The sequence below is a fragment of the Budorcas taxicolor genome, chromosome 6, assembly GCF_023091745.1.
Source record: "Budorcas taxicolor isolate Tak-1 chromosome 6, Takin1.1, whole genome shotgun sequence".
In the NCBI taxonomy this organism is placed as follows: Eukaryota; Metazoa; Chordata; class Mammalia; order Artiodactyla; family Bovidae; genus Budorcas; species Budorcas taxicolor.
This window is the reverse complement of record NC_068915.1, coordinates 104,623,655-104,638,435: the sequence shown is the minus strand read 5'-3', so window position 1 is coordinate 104,638,435 and position 14,781 is coordinate 104,623,655. Positions and strand designations below refer to the sequence as shown.

General features: G+C 52.5%; 1 protein-coding gene across 1 annotated transcript in view; it reads left to right on the top strand.

Annotated features, from left to right (window-relative positions):
• Positions 1 to 261: 261 nt before the first annotated feature.
• Positions 262 to 14,781, top strand: part of NSG1 (neuronal vesicle trafficking associated 1) — a 31,263-nt gene continuing 16,743 nt past the window's right edge. The window contains exons 1-2 of the mRNA XM_052642172.1: positions 262 to 390; positions 4,887 to 5,003. Coding sequence (XP_052498132.1) covers positions 262 to 390; positions 4,887 to 5,003 — 246 coding nt within the window. The remainder of the gene's footprint in view (positions 391 to 4,886; positions 5,004 to 14,781) is intronic.

Sequence of the window (14,781 nt, the reverse complement as noted above, 5' to 3'; positions counted from 1 at the left end):
GGGCAGGGGCGGCGCCCCCTCCCCGGCGGCTGTGCGCCCCTGCACTGGGCGCTTTTGTCCAGCGGGTGGGAGTCCGTAAATACACCGCGCCCGCCCCCCACCCCTAGAGCCGCGACCTCTGCATCCTCACGACCCCTCCCCGGAGACCAGGCGGGGGGCCGGAGAGCTCGCCGACGCCCGGGACAGCGGGTGGGTCCAGCTCGCGGTGACTCCCGCCCGGCCCTCGCTCCGCAGGCTGGCAGCCTCGGGTCTCCCGGAACCATGGTGAAGTTGGGGAACAATTTCGCGGAGAAGGGCACCAAGCAGCAGCTGCTGGAGGATGGCTTCGACACCATCCCCCTGATGACGCCCCTCGATGTCAATCAGCTGCAGTTCCCGCCCCCGGATAAGGTGAGAGGCCCCCCAACCCCGGCACCCCGCACGGCCCGGTGCGCACCCCCAAATCTCGGGTGGCGGCCGAAACAAAAGGATAGCGCCGCGCGTGTGCTGGGGACGGGCTTGGGCGGGGTGGAGGACGCGCCTCGGGGGACAACGTATCCCCGAGGGATTCTGGAGCGGTTGGTCTGCGCCCCCCATCACCCCACCCTCCGCGTCCCGCCTTAGATGACAGCTTCGTGCTGACCCAGGAACTGCGCGGTCCGGGAAAGATCCTTTGATTTTCGTGGGACCCTGATCCGAGAGAGGTCCCTGACCCCTCCGCCGCCGCCAGCCCAGCTCTGCGCCTGCCTGCCACGGGATACCAGGGGCTCTGCTTTGGGGGTGAGCCCAGGAGCGGCTCGGCGGCCCCTCGCGCCTTCCCGGGTGGTGCAGTTTCCGATTCGCCCCTTTGTGGTGGGGAGACCCCTCTCCTTGGCCAGATGGACCCTCCCTGGGGGCATCCTCCTCTCCCCCCGCACAGACACACCGGTGGTAGCTGCGGCAGGATGCGCGCTCCGTCGCCGCCACCTTCCTCTCTTTGTTCCTTTTGTGAAAATCTCCAAATAAGCTGAACACTCGCGCTCCTCAGTGTTAGTGTAACCGGGGACAGCCATTCATCATCCTCTTCTGGAAATGGGATTTGTGTGTGTGCGCTGAATTTAAAGAATCCCCTCTTTTCTTAAATACAGTCTGCAATCGAGTGCTTTCTGTCCGTTAAGAGCAGTCTTTACAAGAGTTAACGCTTAGAAAACGTTTAAAAGCCTAGACAACTCTATCGTGAAACGGAGACCTAAAATTGGGCACTCGCATCCTTTCTGCCGGCCTTGCTGCTCTTTAGAAGTCACCCCAGCCGCCAGGAAGCGCTCTCTCTTCCCTGAAGTGTGCAGGCGTTTCTTGTTTCATTGAATGCCTGGCGGTGTGGTTCTGACTCAGGACTTGTCCTTTATTCCAGCCTGTTGACGATGATGGGTGACAGGGCTCAGGTGGGGATGGGGGGAATATTCCTGCCATGGATCCATCCTCTCTGAAGGATTCCTTTATTCACATGGTGGGCCCTTTGATAGGCTTACTCAGCTCCTCGAGGTGGTTCTGATCCTCCCAACTCTTGTGTTTGGGTAGGTAGGCAGGGGGGCAGGGGCTGGAGGGAGGCTGAAACAAGTGTTTCATTTCAAGGAAAAGGATCAGCTGATCTCACCTGTGCGCTTGGGCCATGTGGGACCACTCTGGGGCATTGATGGTCCAAAAGAGGCTTTGAGGGAGGGGCAGGACTGCCTGAGGCCTTGGCTCCCACCTCCCTTTTGCTGTGCAGGTTAGCACAGCCTGGCGCCACCATCCCCACCTTCCCCTGCTGCCTCAGCCCAGGAGCCATGGCAGCCTGTGCCAGGAACACTGCGTGCCCGGGCAGCACCCCTGTCAGGCCCTTCCCTCCACTCGGCCTCCTCTTGCGTCCTAAGTCTGTTCCATTTTGGAAGCGTCTGGCACACGGTTGGCTTATAGCAGGGAGGAGGTTTCAGACAGGTATGAAGTCTTGACCAACCAATTGGGCCGTCCAGGAGTAGCTTTGTTCTTAAGTCACTCAATTGTGTTCGACTCTTTGTGACCCCTTGGACTGCAGCATGCCAGGCTTCCCTGTCCTTCACTATCTCCCGGAGTTTGCTCAAACTCATGTCCATCGAGTCAGGGATGCCATCCAACCATCTCATCCTCTGCCACCCCTTTCTCCTGCCCTCAATCTTTCCTGAAATCAGGGTCTTTTCCAATGAGTCGGCTCTTTGCATCAGGTGGTCAAAGTATTGAAGTAACCTAGGCTGCTCTGAAAGGTGATGAATCTCCCATCCCTGTGATGCTCCCAGTTGGGGATTCTAGCAGGAAGTGATGGTTGGGCCAGAAGATTTCTAAGGTCCACAGATGAAGAAACCGACTCTCCGGGAGTTTATAGGACATGCCCAAGGTCACTCAACTGATGGCCACCACCCTCCAGGATGTGAAGCTCCAGCAAGACCTCTTGCTCTGCCCTCTTGGAGCTAGACCGTGCTCACATGCGATGTCTCTTAACCCAAGCAGTGGCACCGTGTTGCTCCCAGCCCAGGTTCAGGGAGGTGATGTCACCTGTCCCAGAGGACACGTGTCTGACGGCGGATAGTGCAGATAGGGTTGTCAATGGACTGTGTGCTGCGTGCCGAGGTTCTAGAGGTGCGACAGTGCGGGTAGTCACAGAGCTGGCAGCCGCATCAGGGCCAGTCTCTGCTGACGTGTGTTGAATGTTTATTATGCACCAAGCCCTTGTCTGTGTGGTTTACAGCTTTCACTTCCTTTCGTGTTGCTGACATTAGACAGTAACCACCACTGTTGCCCCATTTTACAGGTGTGGAAATGGAGGCACAGAGAGTAAGGAACTTGCCTGAGGTCAGCCTTGTAGTGGCAGAGGCAGACTGAATCTGGGCCAGTGGGCTACTGAGCAAGTCCCCACTGGGCTGAGGGTCCCAGGGATTCCCTCCTCCTCACAGTAGCCCAACCAGATGGGCCTTGTTCCCATTTCACAGGCCAGGACACTGAGGTTCCAAGTGGTCAAGGGTGTGCTCAGGGTCACGCAGCTAGTCAGGTACAGTTGGGGTTCGAGGATGGCAGGGTTAGGCTCTAGTGCTGCCCTAGAGACGGGTGCCCCTGGACTGGGCACGCAGGCTGTCAGGCTGGGCAGAGGAGAGCTGCATGTAACTGAAGGGAGGGAAGAGGGGGCCAAGGGTGTGCTTACAAGCGATGTGGCCCTTGGATCGGTTTTTCAGTGTCACGAGGCATGAGCCAATTTCTCCCTGAGGCTGGGTCCACTGTCACAGCTCCGTGTGGGATCCCTGCAATCTCCTAAGTCCTTGTTCTGCCCTGGGTCCCAGCATCATGCAAGGCAGTATGTCCCACCCAGTGAAGGGCGCTGCCACCTGGGTGAGGAAGCAGGTTGGTGGCGGGGGGCTGGTCCTCTCCAGTCCAACAGCCACTTCCTGGCTCCTGCTTTGGGGTGGGGGTGGGCGTTTGGGGATTAGAGACTTGTAGCCCCTGGATACTTTGCCGCCTCGTCAAGTGGGGACAGAGAAGGAAACAATCCCAGAAACAGGGTTTGAGGAGGGCAGTAAATGATGCAGAAAGGCTGAGGGTGGAGGCTGCAAGGTTGGGTTAGGGTTCATCTGAAGCTGGTGGGGATGATGGGAACAGGTTTGCCCTGGGCAAAGGCAGAGCAGGTTTCCTGGTTGGAAAAACATCTCCTGCTTCACAGTGGAGAGTGGAAGGGTAACAAGCAAGGAGACCATCTAAGTGGTAAAGAACCTGCTGGTCAACGCAGGAGGGGTAGGAGACATGGGTTCGATCTCTGGGTTGGGAAGATCCCCTGGAGTAGGAAGTGGTCAACCCACTCCAGTATTCTTGCCTGGAGTATCCCATGGACAGGGAGCTACAGTCCACGGGGTTGCAAGGAGTCAAACACAGCTGAAGCAACTGAGCACGCAGAGACAGGGGAGAGAGGAGGATGGTGGGGGTTAGACAGACTCCCCAAAAGTGATTTGCTTGAAGGCTGGTTTCCTGTTCCTTCCTGATCCTGGAGGGACATAGTGCACTTGAATCTTCTCATTTTACCCCTGGCAGCAGATAAAAAATAAATGTATCCTTCCTTCCCACTACCCAGACCATGAAGCTCCGGGCAGTGATCAGTCAGTTCAGTCTCTCAGTCATGTCTGACTCTTTGCGACCCCATGAACTGCAGTGCGCCAGGCTTCCCTGTCCATCACCAACTCCTGGAGCTTGTTCAAACCCATGCCCATCGAGTCGGTGATACCATCCAACCATCTCATCTTCTGTCGTCCCCTTCTCCTCTTGCCTTCAGTCTTTCCCAGCATCAGGGTCTTTCCCAATGAGTCAGTTCTTCTCATCAGGTGGCCAAAGTATTGGAGCTTCAGCTTCAGCATCAGTCCTTCCAATGAATATTCAGGACTGATTTCCTCTAGGATAGACTGGTTGGATCTCCTTGCAGTCCAAGAGATTCTCAAGAGTCTCCTCCAGCACCACAGTGAAGGGAGTTCACTGTGAAGGGAGCACCAGGTATGGAGGCGGGAGCCCCAGATACGGAGGCGGGAGCCCCAGGTGCTGGGGGAGCACTGCATCAGGAGTCTGGGGCCCTGCTGACCCCTAATAGGCCTGCTGCCTATTAGCCTTGGCTTCGGAGCTTAACTTCTGTGACTCTCTGTTGTCATATTTCCCTTCTGGTGCTGCTCTCAGGATTATCAGTGCGTAATTTCTCACTAGTCTTGGCACAGAGGAGAGTTGTAATAAGTGGTGACTGTACTCATTCTTTTTGTGAAATACTTCCTGGCAAAATGGTGACTTTGAACACTAGAGTCCCCCCTGACAACCTGTCCTCTTTGGACAGGTGTGTCAGAATGCATGTGGCCATACTCCTAACTGTTTGCTTCTATTTCCTGAACAAGGTGGTCGTGAAAACTAAGACTGAATATGAACCTGACCGCAAGAAAGGCAAAGTGCGTCCTCCCAAGATAGCAGAGTTCACTGTCAGCATCACCGAGGGCGTCACCGAGAGGTTCAAGGTGAGTGGCCCCGGAGACAGGTGAGATGCTGCTTTTGCCCCCAGGACAGGTCCACTGAGCTCCAGAGATGACCTGTGGAATGATGGGAACAGAATGGGACACTAATATGGGCTGACTCCAGATATGCAAAATTGACCTTGTGGTTTTTAAAATTTCTTCTTTCTTTTATTTTCAGAAAATGATCAGTATTACCAAGTTTTAATAATAGGGACAACCCAGTCCTCAACTTTCTTTTAGACAGAGGTATATATGGCTTCCTGGGTAGCTCAAATAGTAAAGAATCTGCCTGCAATGCGAGACGCCTGGGTTTGATTCTTGAGTCTGGAAGATCCCCTGGAGAATGGAATGGCAACCCACTCTAGTATTCTTGCCTGGAGAATTCCATGGACAGAGAAGCCTGGTTGTCTACAGTCCATAGGGTCACAAAGAATTGGACATGACTGAGCAGCTAACACTTTATAAACAGTAAAATCTTTACCTTAAGTGCAGAAGAGGGGCAAACAATAACAAAAAGACAACCATTGTCCTTAGTTGGTGCAAGACCCAGTCTGAGCCTTTGTGTTGCAGGCTCATCTGAGCATCCCTCTCCAGGGAGTCAATACTCTCCATGTAACCTGGTTTGCAGAAGTTGAGGCACAGGGCAGTCAGGGCCAGGAGTCAGAGGTGGTCCACTCTGGAGCCCTTGTGTTCACACTTCACCTATCACCATCCTTGACAGGTGCAGAGGTGTGGGGCCTGACCAGCTCTGTACACAGTTTGCTGGAAGTGCTCACTTTGGGGAAAGAAACTGCTCCAGACCATTCTTTAGGGAGAGACAGCTACTGAAAGGGTCAGGGTTCCAGCCAAGCCTGGGGACAAAGCCTTCTCCACTGAGTCTGTGTGGCCTCTGAGGGTGGAAGCAGCTGTGATGGTTGAGGAACAAGTTAGGATATTGATATTCTGGAAACTTTGTTTCTTTGGCAAACATGAAAGATGGTAAAATGGAGGCCCTCACCTAGATTCAAAGGAATGATTTAGGAGACATAAGGCATAAGTCACCCAGGCCCTGAAGGGTGGCCTTGACTGGCCACCCTGGTTGTCACCCACGTGGATGTGTGAGCAGTGTCTTTATGCTGGGTGCATAGACACCTGCCCGCCCCCATGCTCTGCAGTTTCCAAAGCCCCTTTGCATAGTGCATCCTGTTCTCTCTCTCTGTCAACCCTGTGAACTGGTTAAGAGATGAAAGTCAACCCCAAAGGAGTGAGCGGCTTTGTGGGGTGATTGGGTATGCCAGGACATAATCTGGCTTTAAGTCCTTCTTCCCATGCCTTGGTGCTGCCGTCCTGGGCTGGAGGAAGACCATCCGGGGGCTTGCCTGAAAACCGCACAGCAGGTCCCATCAGAGTCGCCGTGTCTTTTGTGTCTGTGGGGCTGTTACTGGTGTCAGCTCATCTAACCCTCCTATCAGCCTTCCCAGAGAAGCAAGTACCATTAGTGCTACTCAATTTACAGATGGAGAAGTCGAGGCACAGACAGGCCTGCGTCTGTGGTTTCTGCTGGTGTCCAGGAGGGTGTACAGGTGGAGATGCTCTTCTGGCGGTTCCTGGCTTGGTGGTTCATCTGTGTTGCGAGGTTCATGGGGGACCAGGTCAGACTGACCTAAGGTCACCATCTATCTCCTGCTCTGGCCAGCCGCTTGGTGTGTGCCTCTTCTGGGGCCAGTCGCTCATCCTGTCCTGTCCACACCTGGGGCTCAGCCCTGGCTGAGGCAGAGGTGACCTCATTTTCAAGGTCATGATAACCATCACCATCTGGATCTCTGAGCATGGCTGGGTTTGTTATCCCTGCTTTGAACCCTGCCTCTTCTGGCCCTGCCATTGTGTGTCCCTACAAGGCAGTACGCTTTGTGGCCCTTGAACGGCCATCCCTTCATCTGTGAGTTGCCTGCCGGCTCTGACCCCACGTCTGGGGTCCTTTGCTTGTGCTTTTCCCGGAGGTCCCCAGGTCCCTTATTTAAGGTGTGGATGACGCACCAGAGCCTCCAGGGCTCTCAGCCTTGGCTGGGCCTTTGTGTGGTTACCAGGCTCCGGTTGCCAAGAACCTGGGCCCAGAAGATCGGTGCTATCCCAGGGGGTGGGCTGTGGCGGCAGAGGTCCTGCCTTCTCTGCTCCCACCTCCCAGGGATGTCTAAGAGGTGTTGTCCACAGGTGGTGCTCAGTGGATTTTTTTGCACTGCAGTGGCCTGTTTCCCCAGTTCTATGTGTAAACCAGGCATGTCTGTACACTTAGATTTGTGGTCTTCCTGTGATTCCTGGCCATCCTGAAGGGAGGATCACAGCCCCTTTTGCAGCTGAGGCCGTTGAGTCCCAGGAGGTCACCGGGTGGGGCTGGGGTCCTCCCCACGACTCTCTGCCTCCGAGTCCAATGCCCTTGCATCACCCCTCCTGCCACACACACTACTCTGTGGGCCCCGCTTCCAATTTCTAGGCCCGGTTCCCCTTCTGTCACCTTCCAGTGCCAGCTCAGATATCACCTCTGCCGTGAAGCCTCCCAGGATTAACCTCACCCTCCTTGTAGTTCCACTGCCCTTTTTAATGAGGCAATGACAGCCTCTCACAGTAATGGAGTGCCCCCAGGAGCCAGACTCTGGGTCAGGCTCGTTATGTTTATGATCTCATTTTATACTCAGAAACCTCAGGGGGCAGGCACTGTTATTATCTGCATTTTGCACTCGAGGGGGAATTGAGGTAGAAATCTTGAACCTGAGCAGCCTATTCTTGGCTGTAACACCTGAGGTCCAGGCGGCTTCTCCTGCAGGACACATTTGCAGAGGATGCTCTGAGCCCCAGGTGACCCATGTGCTGCTGGACTGACTCGCTTCTAAGAAGTCTTTTCCTTTGTTGATTCAGAACCCTTCCCAGTGCCTGCCGCCCTGTGGCCTCCGTCCGAACACCAGTCACCCTCCTTTCCAGCAGCCTTCGGATATGGGGGCGCCCGTGTACCTCGAGTCCTCCCCATGTGAGCCTCGAATTTCAGCTTTTTGTGTTGGGGTGCCTTTCCCTGGCCCATGCATCTCTTTGGGTGTGAGGCCTGTGACCTGGTGCCCCAGTGAGTGGGGTGAGTCTGTCCAGTGGGGTGACCCTGCTAATAAGCAAAGGCCCCTTGACCTGAGTTGTTGACCTGGGGGAGGCGGCCGGAGTGTAGTACCCCCGAGCCACTGTCAGGCAGAGTGAAGGTGCGGGGCTCTGGGTGCAGACAGAACTTCCCAGCCCCTCTATGTCAGGCGGGAGAGGAGCTCCCCGATGCCTTCCGTGGTGCTGGACACACAGGGTGACAGCTCCGTAAGTCGGGGTGACAGACCAGGCTGCCGGCCCCAGGTGGCGAAGTTTCCAGGGACCCTGGCTTGTTGGGTACATTTGGTGGTAGCTCCCCAGGAAGCTCCTCTCTGGGCCGGGTACGGGTCTGAGTCCTTTATAGGTGACCACGCAGTCAGCAGGTGACACGCCCAGGGTCCCGCAGTCAGTGTGAAGCGACCTGGCCAGCTTGACCCGGAGGCCTGTGATCCCAACTTGTTCAGCTCAATGACCTGTATCCTGCACACACTTCCTGCTTTTGCTCCCAAACAGGAAGCAGGTGTAGCTGGTTCCCTGCCTGCCTGCCTGCTGTGGGGGTCTGGGTGTGGAATGTAGCCTCCAGGTATGGCCTGGGGCCACCTGTGTTGGAATCACCTGAGGTTTGATTGTAGCAGTGGGACCTTGGACCCTAGGGTATTGTGACAACCTCTCCAGATGATTCTTTTGGGTTCATGACCTTTTGTGGGTGGGGCTGCGTTCTAGCACACGAGCAGGGCAGGCTTAGGAAAGCGGGTGCCTTTTGAAGATGCTGAGGGTTTTAGCCCTTCTAGAATGTTCTCTCGGCCTTTTCCTACCCACTTATGTTTCTCGCATCTCTGAATGCATGCAGACAGTGAGGCGTGCTTCTCTGGTGGGTGGTGTCAGCTGGCTGAGGGCGGGGGGCTCTCTTTTGGAAAATTGGGGTGCATGTGGGCAGCAGAGAGGAGGACCTGCATGCGCCCCCCCTCCCCAATCACCTTGAAGGTCAGTCACGGCTCTCCTGGGACAGAACGTCTTCCTCGTCCTGCTGGTGAGCGGGCAGCTTCCATGTGGCTCCCCAGCCCAGCCGTCTCTTCATTCTTTCCGGCCCCGTGTGTGAAGGGCCAGAATGAAACCATGCCTTTCAGCTGTTGAAGCAACCAGTAAATAACATGGGCCCTTTTTGTCTGTCACTTGTGTAGTTCAGGAGCGGGAGGCCGCTGCTGTAAGCCTCATCTTTATATACCTTTGGATGGCATCCTCGAGACGAGATGTCTTTTTGGATGTTGCTTTATGATTATCACCCAGGGATTAATCTCTTGGCTACGAGGTTGCTAGGCTGGTTGCTAGGTAACCGCTGGCTGGGGAGAGGGTTTTCTGAGGCTCCTCCACATGGGATTGCTGGATGAGCCACCCAGCGGTGGCCCAGAGTCTAGGCTTCCAAAGAGGTTGGTGTCAACAAGGAAAGCGGCCGCTTAATTAATTGGAGGTGTATTTATGCCGAGAATAAACATGGGCCTGAGCTGTTTCTCCAGTGAACTAAACCTAAACACTGTTCTAATTGCGTGGTCCTGCTCACCCATGCAGAGCAGCATGTCATGGTGTTGTGTGGGATTCTGGAGGGGCGGAGGGGCCATAATGAGGCAGATTAAAGGAATATTTCTGCTTGCGACTGCCATGATGGAGAGCTGTTGACACCTCTGACATCCACACGCATTCTACTTGTAAGTTCAGGGTTCGGGTGAACAGGCTGCATCCCAGCCCCTGCTGCTACGTTGCCTTCTGGCCTTTCAGAGATTCCAAGGTCAGCCTGGCCCAGATGGCGCAGGGCTGGGAGAACGTCCTGGGAGGAGAGACTGGATTTGTTTGTATGGGCCCTGGGTGCTGCACTGGAGGGTCCCTTTGCCTTCTGTCCACAAGTGAATCTGTGGGTAGGGACTTCCCTGGTGGTCCAGCAGTTAAGACTCTACACTCCCAAATGCAGGGGGCAATGAGGGGGTGTTGTGTGTGACCAGTTAGATCCTTGGTTTGGGAAATAAGATCCTGCATGCCACACAGTGTGGCCAAAACAAGAGAACAAACCAAATGAATCTGTGGGTGGTTTGTATCTTTTTCTCACATCCTTAATGACCTTGAGCTTCCTGTGCTGTTAGTCAGTCTGTTTTTCCACCCTCTCCAATAATCCCCTGGTGTGTTTCAGGATGCATTTGTTAAATATTTATGAATGGTGACACCGTTTCCTTGGCACTCACCGGTGGGGGCGGTCTACACGAGTTGGCACTGGGGATCCTAGAAATACTTCAGCAGCTTCAGCACCCTGTCACCTCCAACAGAGCGTCAGGTGGGGTTCCCCTACCATGTTTTGCAGTTTCCTGGCCCAGCTGTACAGTGGGGGCTTCACCCAGAATCGAATAATTATGTGGATTGAATCATTTGGGGGTATGTCTGTGTGTTCACTTTGTGTGGGTTACCTAAAATATTTAAGTGCTGTAAATGCTTGGAGATATCAGGATTCATCTTCTGTTTCCAAGATCTTTTCTTTTTTTTTAACTGCATTACTCAGCAGAAAAGCACATTTCTCTACCCACCCCACCCCCTCCCAGCCCCAAGGGTGGGAGGGCAGAGACAGCAGAGAAAGAATGACCCAGCTACCATCGACTCAGTGCTGCCTGCCTGCGCTCTTACTGTCTTGAAGGTTGATCTTCTGTCCTGGTTTTGAAGGTGGGGAATTAAGGTCAGAGAGGACCCCGGCCCAAGGTCAGCCAGCTAACTGGTGGGTAGCAGTAGGATTCAGACCCATGCCCACCTGACACGGAGCCTGCCAAGCTCTGTTTTCCGTTCTGGCAGCTACGTGGGGTTCATGGAATGATTCTGCCCTGCTACAGACTCCCTAGTTCCCACCCTAGTTGAGCAGTGACCTCTGGGAGGCCCCCAGCAAGAGAGGAGACCCCAACCAGAAAGAGCAGGTGGGAACACAGCATATTCAAATGCCCTTCAAGCCCCTCGTCTGTGAAATAGGGTGAACTGCCAGTTCCCAGCTCATGGTGAACATTTAGAGAACTGGTGCAGCGTCCAGGGCCTTGTAAGTTGCGTGGCTGTGTAATTAATCGCCCAGAGTGGGATACTTTCGGGAGTGGCAGTGGGCCCTGTGCATTTGGGATGCTGGGGCAGGAACCGTTGTCAGGACTGTCCCGAGCAGGTCCGGCATATGATCCTCTCCTTATAAATTCCTGATAAAGTTCACCCTGAGGCCCATAGCCTATTTGCTGTCCATTCCTGGCTGTTCTTTCCAGAACACACACCTGGGACCCCTCTGGTCTCTGGGGTAAGGCTGCTCTGGCTTGGGGTTCCCATCTGTCTCTCTAAGGCCCCTGCCATAGTCTGGCCTCCTGTCTCTGCCTCACCCCCCCTCACCTTTTATTTGGAGCAAACTGTGTTGGAAGGACTGATGCTGAAGCTGAAATTCCAATACTTTGGCCACCTGATGTGAAGGGCTGATTCATTAGAAAAGACCCTGATGCTGGGAAAGATTGAAGGCAGGAGGAGAAGGGGATGACAGAGGATGAGATGGTTGGATGGCATCACCGACTTGATGGATATGAGTTTGAGCAAGCTCCAGGAGTTGGTGATGGACAGGAAAGCTTGGCGTGCTGCAGTCCATGGGGTCGCAAAGGACAGGATTGAGCGACTGAACTGATACATAAAATACAATTTACAACTTTAAAGTGTTCAATTTAGTGATATTACATTCACAGTGTTGTCCAACCATCACCACTATCTCCTTTCAGAACATTTTCAGTTGCCTCCAGAGGAGACCCCATACGCACTGGCAGTTACTCCCTGATTCCGTCTGCCCTTAGCTCTAAGCAATCACTCATCTCTTTCCTGTCTCTGTGGATTTTCCTATTCTGGACACTTCATAGAAATGGAATCATAGACTGTGTGGTCCACATTGCGTTTATCTCCTCATCTTATCGATGGGCATCTGTGTCGTTCCCTCCTTTTGGTTAAGTGTGAATAGTACTGGAATGAACATTTGTGTACAAGTCTCTGTTTGAGCACCTGTTTTGCATTCTCTTGGGTTTGTACCCAGGAGTGGAATTGCTGGTTCATGTGTTGAATTTTTGTTTAACATGCTGAGGAGCTGCTGTTTTCCACAGTAGCTGCACCATTTTACATTTTCACCCACAGTGTGCAAGGTTTCATTTTATATCCTCACCAGCAACCATTATTTACTTTTATTGTAGCCATTCTCATAGGTGTGAGGCGGCATTTCCTTGTGGCTTTGGTTTACATTTCCTCATAATGGAGAATGATGTTGAATATCTCTTCCTGTGCCTGTTCGCTATTTGTTTATCTTCTTCGGAGCGATGTCTGTTCAAGTTCTTTTCCATTTTTAATTGGGTTGTTTGTCTTTCTGTTGTTGAGTTGTAAGAGGTTTTTATATATACTCTGGATACTAGGTCCTTACCAGATGTATCAGTTGCAGATATTTTCTACCATTTTGTGGGTCGGTCTCATCATTTTCTTGCTTGTGTTCTTCAATGCACAAAATTTTAAAATTTCAGTCAAGTACAGATTATTTTTGTTGATTGTGCTTTTGGTGTTATATCTAAGACATCATTGCCAAATGCAGGGTCATAAAGATTTACCTCATGTTTCCTTTTAAGAATTTTAAGGCTTTAGCTTTTATATTTAGGTTTTTATTCCATTTCGAATTAGTTTTTTTATATGGTGTGTGGTCAGGGTCCAGCTTGATTCTTTCATGTGCAGACAGCTAGTTGTCCTGATGCCACTTATTGAAGAGACTCTTCTTGCCCCATTAAATGGTCTTGGCACCCTTAGTGAAAAGTCAGTTGACCATGAACACATGATTATAGTTCTGGACTCCTCCATTCTATACCATTGATTTATGTAGCTATTCTTACACTAGTCCCATACTGTTTTGATTACTGTAGCTTTGTAGTATGTTTTGAAATTAGGAAGCCTGAGTCCTCCAGCTTATTCTTTATTTTAAAGATTGTTTTGGCCATTCACAAACCCTTGTAATTTCCATTTCTAAGGAGAAAGTCTGTTGGGATTTTGATAGGGATTGTATTGAGTGTAGGTCAGTCTGGGAAGGATTCTCACCTTAACACTAGTGTCTGTCCATCCGTGGTGTCATTCCATTTATTTGGGTCTTATTTTAATTTCTTTCAGCAGCGTGTTATATAGCCTGCAGTGGACCCATTCTTTCACTTTGTACAATCAGCTGCAGAAATAGAAGTCATACTTGTGATTCACCAACACGAATCACCGGTGTTCTGTGTATCACGCTGCAAGTGACATTGAGATTTCGGGAAGTGTTTAGTCTCATCATTCCTTTGAAATAGTATTGTAAGAGCTTGTTGTTTGATGTATTATATCACAAATCTACATTTTGGCAATGTTTTCATATTAGTATTTCAGTATCCTTGGTTTTCTTTCCTGTGTATCGTGTTTTATGCATTTTTAAGCATGAGTCTGAGGATTGATACGCTCCATGTGACTGCCAGGGGCACAAATGTAATGGAAACCCTGCAGCAGGCTGTTCCCCGCCCCCTGCCGTTCCCATATGCTGTCCCTTAAAGCCACAGCCCACATCAGGGGGTAAGGGCCACCATGGGGGGCATCTGGCAGAGAACACGGGGCGATGAGTGGAACCACGCACAGTAGCTCTAATTTCATCCCACTATCTCCTGCTTTCGAGCTTTCATTGACAGCTGCACAAAAGTGATGTCAATTTAAGGAACATGTAGAATCTGCTCTAACACACACACACACACCACGCACACGTGTAAACTGATGGCAAACATCTGTCCTTCAGGAAGCTGGTGACACCTCCCAGAGCTGTGAGAAACGCTAATTTGGGGTATAATAGAGGGGCAGCCACCTCCTGGAATCCTGCAATACCCAGGATGCATCTGGGCTCCCTCCTCTTGGTATGACGGGCTTCCCAGGTGATAAGGAACCTGCCCGCCAATGCAGGATGCGAGTTTCGATTCCTGGGTTGGGAAGATCCCCTGGAGGAGGGCACAGCCACGCACTCCAGTATTCTTGCCTGGAGAATCCCATGGACAGAGGAGCCTGGTGGGCTACAGTCCATGGGGTTGCAAAGAGTCGGATGCAGCTGAGCGGCTTAGTGTGCACGCACCCTTGGTATGACGCACGGGGTCCTTTGTCACCCAGCCTGTGGCCCCTCTCCTGCAGGACATGTGATGCTGCGGGCACACCAGCTGAACTCGCTGTGTCTGGGGCCTCCGGGCTTTGGCACAACCTCTCTTTCCCTCTGAGAATAACCCTCTTTGCCGAGTTGTCTTTGGTCAGCTCCTTGTCCTTCAAGCCTAGACCCCTCTCCTGGACATCTGCCCTCCTGAGCGTGTCTGCTCCTACCTTTCCCCTCCTGGTTCTCACCCTGCACTATAACGAGTTAACACCACTCTGCAGAGACCAGGGCCGACCCTGCTGGCCAAGCTCACTCCAAGGTGGCCGCTGTCAGGCCTCCCAGAAACATCCGCCAGCCACTGGGGAAGCTGATGACCAAGGAGGGCAGGGTCAGGGCGCCCAAGGTGCTTTTCTACCTTAAAAAAAAAAGTCTTATGATTGCCTTGGACCAAAGATGAATATAATCCAGGCTGGGTGCATTATTGTTTATTCATTATTTTTTATTTTCTGTTTTTTTAAAAAA